This window comes from Buceros rhinoceros, unplaced genomic scaffold (genome assembly GCF_000710305.1).
Source record: "Buceros rhinoceros silvestris isolate BGI_N320 unplaced genomic scaffold, ASM71030v1 scaffold3622, whole genome shotgun sequence".
NCBI classification, from domain to species: Eukaryota; Metazoa; Chordata; class Aves; order Bucerotiformes; family Bucerotidae; genus Buceros; species Buceros rhinoceros.
In genome coordinates this window covers 18716-28685 of record NW_010398158.1, presented here as the reverse complement: position 1 = coordinate 28685, position 9970 = coordinate 18716, and the positions used below count along the sequence as shown (strand labels likewise).

The 9970-nt window shown below is 38.2% G+C and overlaps 1 protein-coding gene across 1 annotated transcript in view; it reads right to left on the bottom strand.

Moving 5' to 3' along the window:
* LOC104488876 (gamma-aminobutyric acid receptor subunit gamma-3-like) overlaps positions 1-9970 on the bottom strand; it is a gene marked incomplete at its 5' end in the record, with an annotated part of 14878 nt that overhangs the window by 2896 nt on the left and 2012 nt on the right. The window contains 2 exons of the mRNA XM_010130970.1: positions 2438-2467; positions 4224-4420. Of these exons, the coding sequence (XP_010129272.1) occupies positions 2438-2467; positions 4224-4420 (227 nt within the window). The remainder of the gene's footprint in view (positions 1-2437; positions 2468-4223; positions 4421-9970) is intronic.

Below are 9970 nucleotides of genomic sequence, written 5' to 3'. Positions count from 1 at the left end.
AAGGGAAGGGAAGGGAAGGGAAGGGAAGGGAAGGGAAGGGAAGGGAAGGGAAGGGAAGGGAAGGGAAGGGAAGGGAAAGATTTGAAAAGGCTGTGGAAGCTTTCCCAACAGATCAGGCTGACTAAATCTAGACAAATACTAAGTGTTAAACCCTGTTGTCGTTTTGATTGTGTACCTTTTTCCTTTTTATTTATTTATTTTTAAAAAAATGGAAGAAGGCAAGTGCTGCTACTCATTCAATGTGCCTTATTAACTTAATCTTTCAGAAAAGTCTGTCCGGAGAGTGATAGCAGTAGCTAGTGTATAAATGCAATCCTTGCTGTAAATTATTCATTATCAATAAGCAGGCTTTCAATGCTATGTGAGTTGTTTAAATATATCAGAAAAGTAATGTAAAAAAAATTAATTGTATAACATTATTTGTAAAAAGGTAAGTTAGTAACATGGAGGTAGCAGTTGTAAATGATAAACTTAAGCTTATCAAAACCAAGAAATGCCGAAGTTTTAGTTCTGTCCCTGTTCTTATTTGGATCTGGCAACAGGGAAGCAGGCCATCCAACCAGCTGATTAACCAGCCCTCTGTATGCTCTATATTTGTATATATTATCATATATATTTCAGTTTCAGATTTCATGAAACTTAGAGACACAATTTTGTACTGAGTTTCAACTTTATTGCCATACGTAAGTAGTTAGCCAGAGGTTTGTAGATACTGTACAACTGTGTTAAACTTGTGTATCTAAATTATTTGAAAATCCATGTGAAAACTTAATAAAGACATTACAGATATGCATAAATGAATTATTTTCTATGAAACTCAGTTAAACTCCATATAAGTTTATAGCATAAATTGTGCTTATTACTTTTTTACAAAGTATAACGAAAAACTGCGGTATTATATAAAGCAGACACACAAAATTTCTGAGGTAAAAATTACACACAATATTCTATTCTACTTGACCCTTCTCCCTCCCTAATTATTTCACCAGATCACAGAATCACAGAGTTGTTTTAATTGGAAGAGACCTTTAAGACCATCAAGTCCACCGTTAACCCATCACTGCCACCCACCTCACCACTAAGCTATGTCCCTCAGCACCACATCTATATGTCTTTTAAATACCTCCAGGGATGGCAACTCCACCACTTCCCAGGGGCAATTTATTCCAATGCTTCACAACCCTTTCTACAAAGACATTTTTCCTAATATCCAGCCTATATCTCCCCTGGAACAACTTGAGGCTATTTACTCTTGTCTTGTTACTTGGGAAAACAGACCAACCTCCAGGGATGGCAACTCCACCACTTCCCAGGGGCAATTTATTCCAATGCTTCACAACCCTTTCTACAAAGACATTTTTCCTAATATCCAGCCTATATCTCCCCTGGAACAACTTGAGGCTATTTACTCTTGTCTTGTTACTTGGGAAAACAGACCAAGCCCCACCTCACCACAACCTCCTTTCAGGTAGTTGTAGAGAGCGATAAGGTCTCCTTTCAGCCTCCTTTTCTCCAGGCTAAACACCACCGGTTCCCTCAGCCGCTCCTTATAGCACTTCTGCTCTAGACCCTTCAGCAGCCTCACTGCCCTTCTCTGGACATGCTCCAGCACCTCAATGTTCTTCTTGTAGTGAGAGGCCCACTAACTGGACACAGTATTCAAGGTGTAGCCTCACCAGTGCTGAGAACAAGGGGACAATCGCTTTGCTGGTCACGCTATTGCTGGTACAAGCCAGGATGCTGTTGTCCTTCTTAGCCACCTGGGCACACTGCTGGATCAAATTCAGCCAGCTGTTGACCAGCAACTCCAGGTCCTTTTCTTCTGGGCAGCTTCCCAGCCACTCTTCCACAAGCCTGTAGCGCTGCAAGGGGTTGTTGTGATCCAAGTGCAGGACCCAGCACTTGGCCTTTTGAATCCTATATCAGTGGCCTCTGCCCATCAATCCAGCCTGTCCAGATCCCTCTGTAGAACCTCTCTACCCTCAATCAGATCAACACATCCACCTAACAGCGTCATTGGCAAACTTACTGAGGATGCACTCGATCCCCTCAATCAAATCATTGACAAAGATGGCTAATGGCTTGGTGAACACTTTCCTTGAGTAGATCCCATCCAGCCCCGTAGACTTCTGCACATCTAAGTGGCACAATAGTTCACTGACCATTTCCTCTTGGATTATGGTGGCTTCATTCTGCTCCCCATCCCTGTTTTCCAGCTCAAGGTGCTGGGCAGTCACAGAACAGTCTTGATAAGTCCTTATATAAAGGAGCAGCTATGTTTCTCTGCCACAGCCAAAACCAAACTGACATTTTAACAAAAAGCAGAACAATACTTATAGTGTAGTCAGAGTTAATCATGACATAGTGTTACAGTGAGTAAATGTTAGCCATAGATTCATGCCTCTATTGCTCGCACTGAATAAAATATCTTACTTACCATCATATGACCAAAACTGACGTCAGGTAGCTTAAATAAAAATAACAAAAGAATTATTAAGAAGAAAATATACTTATTGCTTCATATGCATTTAGTGTTCAATAGCATGCCTTAAACCAAGCCTTTAAATGCATTTGTCCATAAAACACTTCATGCTGAGTATTCTATATATTCATATGCTTTGAAACTGCATGAAATCTCATCAGAATGCACACCTAGTTTCCATCCATTTTAATTCTTTATTCAACCCATTATTCTTTTTTATTTAGCAAACAATAGCTAAGTGAACATTTGTTCCTGTGTTAATTTAAATTTCGTCAATGTTGTATACTTTCCCTCATCTTCACTCACACTTCCAGAAATACACCCTGCTCACAAAGAAACTCATGACTTTTTCATTCAGTCTTTCTATAGGATGGCAATCTTTAGTTTGATCATTAGTGAGTTCATTTTGATTGTCTCGTGCTTTTCTTTTGGTAACACTCTTTTGCCTTTTGTGTGCAATACTTTTTTACAAGAGTCTATTAGAAGGTTAATGGAGTTTTCATTGACTTAAGTCCATGTCTTTCTAGGCTTTCCCTAGTCCACATTAATTTTAGCTTTTCCTTCACCATTTCTTCATTCAATCATTTTCTATAGCTCTTCATTCAATACCTTTTTACCTCTTGACCTATTATCCCCTGAATTTAGCCTTCTCTCTCTTCACTTTCCTCCTTCTCATTTTTCCTACTTGGCTATGTATTTCTGATTTTAAATGTCCCTATTTCCTCCATTACACAAAACGGCATCCAACATCTCCAGTCACCAATATGAAACACATCAGGTTTTCCACTGATCTTGAGTGACAACCCCTTTCCTCTTTTCTACGCTTGCACTGAGATTTTTTTTCTCCAGTATACTGCCCCCTCTCACCCTCCTCCTCCTCATCATCATCACGGCTTGGCTTCGCAGATGAAGATTTGGGAAGGGCTTTACCCACGCTTACTGCAAGTGCGCTGACGGCTGAAAAGGCCAATGTGGGATAGGCAAGACCGGTTGCAAAGATCACACCGGAAGGTCTCCTTGGGTGGTATAGTTGAGGCACGGTTCCTTCTGCATTGTCTTTTCTGCTCAAGACTGATTCTACTTGTGCTCTCAAACAGTTATGAAGTACACCAGCGCAATTCTTCTTGCATGATTGTTTAAATGATTCTAGATAAACTGCTTTTGAGTATGTCTGGGTGTTAGTCTTCAAAGTGTATTTTTACCAAAACTGCAGCCATATGTAAAATCTTTGTAAGTAACCTCCTCTGTTTTGTACTCGGGAAGAAGTTCTTTTGTTCATAGGGAAAAAAAAAACAAGTACTGTTCCCAGTGGAGACAATGAAACCCCATTCGTGAGGTTCCTCAATATTTCTAGACCTGTTAAACCATGAAAGAGCAGATGCATTTGAATATACATTGATGTGCATATATTTGTATAACAAGCTATGTAAACTGTTTCAGTGGGAGCTCTTTATGACTACCAGCACAGTAATAGCAGGACAACAGACACCTAGTAAGAGTTGCTGCCTTATGGTCAGCAGGCTGCTTCTGTTAGGAACAGACCTCACTCAACAGACACACAATTGCTTCTACTGTTATCATGGGCAATGATTTTCCATCAGCTTTCAGAGCAGATCACACAGCAAACTGGGAAGAGCTCAGAGAAGCAGAGTATCATGGGATTACAGGCCGTCGTAGAATGATTCTCTGCTCTCTGAGCCATGCACGTGATAAAAAAGAAATTTAAATGCTCCCATCTTACCGACTTTTTCTTCTTAGTACAGTTTGGTTTCCTACAACTTGAGTAGTAGTTGAGGGTTGCATACTCCATCAGAGCAGCAAAGACAAATAGGAAGCATACAGTCACAAACAAATCCATAGCAGTGACATAGGAGACACGGGGTAATGACTTTCTTGCAATGGTACTCAAAGTTGTCATGGTCAATACTGTGGTGATGCCTGCAGAGAGAAACTTGTTTTAATTGTCTGCAAAATCATTTCTCCGTGTCATAGAAGAATCTTTGGAAACAAACATACATAACAGAAATCCAAAGTGTACCCAAATAATTCACTAATTTCTTTTGGTAGCAGATAAATTAGTGAAAAGTAATATCCATGGAGCCAGTGGTACTTCGTAAAAAAGTATTTCCTCAGCCGTTTATATTTGTCTTTGCAAAAGTGACATTCCCATGCCTCTCAATATGCTTTTCCTCATCTCTTCCCTTTTCTGGTCACAGGGAGGTTGGAGGTGAGGGTGAGGAAGCCGGAGAGAAATTTTTGAAGAAAAGTATAAAGCAGAAAATATACTAAACCTGAAAAATAAAAACCAAGAAATCTAGAAAACAATGAGAGAAACATGGTCTTTTTCACAGCAGCACTGCTCTCATAAAAAATCTTGTGTTCAAAAGAAAAAAAGAAAGAAAATAGGAGAAGAAAAGAAAAGAAGTTTTGCTGCAAAGTTCTGACCACGGATTTTGAAAATATGTTTTCACACTGCTGATTCCTTCCACTGCTATCTTCCTACTGAGTAAGGAAAAGCAAGATCTCATACAAACTGCAAATGTAACCCTAATGGGAATAGCCTTTTTAGTTCATACAAAGCATCACATCTTAGATCAATTTAGTAGTAATGAATATAATGGGGATTACTTAGTGTGAAATATCCTGAACCAATAAAATTAGTCCTAGAATTAAATCTATAGGGTGTTGCTTATTTGGCTGATGGCAAATCATGTAATTTCTCTTCATTGCTGAGGAATAGAAGCATTGTCATTCCGACTTTGGACTGATTTTTTTAATCATTTGTTATGAACTGCAAGCCTTCTGATAGAAAAAATAAAACTCCTCAATAGCTTAGGAAGAAAAATAAAGCTTTCATTCAAATAAGTCTCAAGATAGAACCTCCCCTAAAAACAACATAGGCATAAGGTACTCTTTCTTTTTATAGTTAAAGTGATATTTTGTAATGGTACACAGTGTTTGAAATGGCAAGGAATGACTGAAATTATGCCTTATAGTAAAATTACTTCCCACAAACAGCACTCTGGAGAGAAAGTAGTATCCGTGGATTACTTTTGACTACTTTCTGCTTATGAAGGAATGCCCACCTCTGATTTGTAGCATTTGATTCAGAGCAATTCACAAAAATACCCTTTCCATTCAAAACAGCAGAAAGTCCCCAGGCAGAGTCAGAAGGCAAATTATTGCCTGAGCCTCAACCTTTTTCTACAATGAATAGTAACTAATTGTATTCCTTTCAGATATCCACTACCCAGAAACGAACAAACAAAACTCCCACAATCTCAACAATAAAAAAGGTGCTGGAAAAAACACAACCCAATAATTTAGATGAAAGCAATGCTGATAGGAGCTGGGAAATGTGAACTTTGTGTGTACCTTGGACATCTAAAAACCATTGGGAAAACACTTCTGTTTCCTGTCATCTGTGCCACCTCCTGATATAAGTACACATGGCTGCCATGGTTCAGCAACCTCTCCAGACCCCTCAGTGTTAGTTCTCTAGCTAGCTGATGTTTTGAAAAATCTCCAGAAACAAAGCCCATGCTTAGCCATTCATTACAATAGTCAGCTGCAAAGATGTTCAACTGCAAAAGGTGTTGACTCACTAGCCTTGATTTGGCCCTTGCTAATTATACGTTAATTAGTCTTTCTGTGTGACCCTGTCTCAGACCTCGAAGAATACATCCAGACTATGACATATCTACTGTATGAAATTAAATTCTTTAACGCCTTCTAGCCCACATTCAGATTTCTAACACATTCTGCCCTTTTCAGAGCCACATATATATGCACCTACTCTCAGGTATTTTACTATCTTTAAAAAAATTCCTCAAAACCTACAGTTTTCTTCCAGTACACTATACAATGTCCGTTTTACTTGGATTCAAAGGTAAGTTTTTATTTCTCACTCATCCTGTGAAAGGGTCTCATATTACTTTAAATGATTTTTTTTATTAAAAGACTGAAAAGAAAGAAAAAATTTTTAAAAAGCTTGTTATGCTTAAAACCATTTTTCATAAAGGTCTGCAATTTTTCTGCTGAAGGTTGTATTGACAGTATAATATTTTCCCTCTATTTTTACTGAAATGGAGGTAGAACTTTGTATTATTTGTGACAAGAAGTGTTGTGCAAATATCTTTAATCATGACCAGCTTCCAGAGTGACTATGGACAGGAAGGCAGAGAAGTGAGATAAAAATTACTATTGGTTTCTGTGCTCAAGCGTAGAAGTCCTCAATTCAGCCTGAGCTCTGTATCCATAACTTCAGCCTGAATGTGAAGCATCTGTGTAAACCATGCCTGAGACTGTGAAAATCAAAGCAAAACCAGCCTAGTAAATAATGTAGTAAATGCCTCACTCATACAGAATCTGGGAGTTTTGGGAGGCTCTGGACTAATTTTAGCTGATTGAAACAAAGTAGGTTCTACTAATTTTATAGACACAGCAATGTTGTAGGATAGATGTTGGTTTTAAGATATTAATAGCGACCATCCTCAGCCTCTTTGACAGCAAATCACATTTTGCTACCAGAATATAAAACCTTGAGGAAAGGAAAGTTTAGCATTATCACAAGCCATCATAGTTTCTGGATTATATGTTACATATCAAATTAACGTGAGAGCATGCAAGATTGCTGAGCTCATGGATGGAAACATCCAAAGGTAAAACAAACATATTTTTACTTCTTTTATTTTTACAAAATACTTTCATGTTATGAAATTCAATAGAAAAGCATCATTCTTCATTTAAGCTGAGGCTTGGATTGGGGGCTAGCTCATACCATAAACAAGCAAACTGTTTTTGAAATAATAAAAATTCTATATAGTGTATCATTTTTATATCTAACACATCAGCACAATTTTTAAAGTATTAAAATTGGTCTTATGGGGATACATACAAAGGGCAAAGAGAAAGAAGGTGCACCAGATAATGCAGTTTTGTGTTCCTATACAAGTCAGAACACAGATATCCATATATGAATAAAATGCAGCACCCGTTATTTCCAAAGAGATTATCTTAGCTCATTTTATCTTTCACGCTAAGAAAATCCAGTTTGTGGAGTGGTTTCAAATGCAATAAACCTTGTCAGATGAAATTGTTCAAGTCTCTCGCTTTGGGGAGGCTTGTATGGGAAAGTGAGTTTGCATCTGTTATTGAAATTTACAGTGCTCATGAACTGACTATTTCAATGGAATTTTAATATCAACCAAGGATGGCTTTGAAGTCGCCTGGCTTCAAAACTTTTAGTGTCAGTGGGAGCTTACAATTTTGTGCGTAAATACTGTTTTGCGACATTTATATTCTCTGAGCAAATTCCATATCAAGGATGCTATTTGATAAATCCAAAAGGACTGTCCGGGACATCAAATGATGCATGACTACATAAAGCATGTGAACACTTTAACCTTTAGATCTCTGGTCTAAAGAGTTATTTAAAAATATTACTATTTGAAAGCTGCTTACTGGACAACACTGTGCAAAGTGAGGTAGCAGGAAGTTCAATGTTAGAAACTCTTTGGCCAGTGAAGTTTATTTTTTCTTATTTTCCTAAGGGTATGTTTGTGGGACACCAGAGGATAGGCATAGGGCTTTTATCCATGATATCACTTGTTTATAAACTTAATTTCTCCACCCTTCTGATCTGGCACCTGGTTAGAGCACTTCCTTGGTTTTCTAGTGAATGAGCTAAGATGGAACGGCACGGAAAACAATGTTTGTTTTTTTGTTAAACATCATCTTTTATATCAACACATTGCTGTCCTTGATACTCACTGTACATTTTTTTAAACTGCAGCTTGAAGTTGCTCTGTGGTAATTGTTTTGTCCTGTTATATATTATACCCATTTTGAAAAAGTAGGGGGAAACTGGGATGAAAGCTTCAGTTTAACTTAATTCCCTTCATCTTCAAGGAAAACAACATATTCTTTTCTAGATTATAACTTTTCTTCAGACACTTGCTGGCTTCCTTTTACTATGAACATGGGGAGATCATTTTGATTACCAGAGACAAGCAGAAAGAGACAAGCAGAGAGACATTTTTTTCCTGTTGAATGAAGGATAGAATAACCTGGCATCACAAAACACAGTTCTCATCCAACACTCAAATTCTATTTCCATTTTCTCACTGGCTCTTCAGGTGGCCTGGTGTGAGTCACATTGCCACTCTGGACCTCAGACCCTCAAAGTGCATGTGGAAAAAAGGACTATGATGCCAAGTTTTTAAAAAGCACATTGATTCCTCTGGACAGTGCTGCTGAAAGGATACTCATATTTTTTCCCTCACAGCTAAATGCTCTGATTTCAGGGGTTTTTTCTTTTTTTTTCAGCACAGAAATAGCTTATTACTTAGAGTTACTCACAAAGGGGTAAAACCTGTCATGTAACTGTGAGTAGTTGCTAACGGCTGAGGAAATACTCATTAATTTCAGAGAGTGAAAAATTCCCTAATGCTAGTCCTTTAAATTAATGCAGCTACACTTGGATCAGGTTTGGTGCACTGAGTCTACTGAGTCTAATTCTTTTCAACTAATTAGCAGGACAATTTCAATGGTTTGCCTTTGGCTGTATTAGCCACAATTTCACCACGTGCCACTATCCAAATGTGGTTGTGTGCTGTTTCTCAGATTTATAAGTTGCATTATAGAAGCAGACATATAGTAAACTGGTAACATTTGCTTACTGCATCCCAAGAGTCAACAGGCCATTGTCTATTTGGGAGCAAAAGGACTCATCACAAAAAGCGATGAACATGTGTGTGTATATATATTATTTTCTTGTCATTTGACTTTAATTAAAAAAAAAAAAGTTTTTTTTAGCCGAGTAATTTACTCTTTCATCAGCTTTAGGAGTTAGTTATAATAGTCATTGAATATAGCCTTGGAACATCTCAATGTTATGTTTTTACTTCAAATTCATGACTTCATGAATACGTTTTTTGACTGAAGCTCCTGCTGGCTGAGGGGTGAGGAAGGGAGAGCCACACTGTTGTGACTAGTATCAAACCTACTCCCATGTCTAATTAATTGGAAAATGGAGCTGTGTGGTGTGGGGAATGATCCTGAGGGACAGGATATGAACCCTGCTTATGGAAAATCAGTAATGCAAACTGTGAAATGCCCTTTCTCCCTTTTCGGTCACACATTAGGAAGGATAACCCAAATGGATACCTTGTGACTCTGCAAACACACAAAGCTTCAGACTCCTATTTAAACAGACAGAGCATGGTCAATCTTTCCCCATCTCCACTGAGTCATTGAATTTAAGAAGAAAGGAGTATCGCGAAGTACATTAAAGGCCTACTTCTCAGTTTTCTGGACATCAGAGGCAAGTCTACACATCCAGGAACAGACAGCTGTACAGCTGCTCTGTCATCTCCTTTGTATCATCTTCACACTGTCCTGGAGGTAGAGGATGGTCCCTGTTACACTCAAAATTGAAGCTGATACAACCTCCCTCTAGGAAGATACCTAAGGACTGATAGCAGGAAT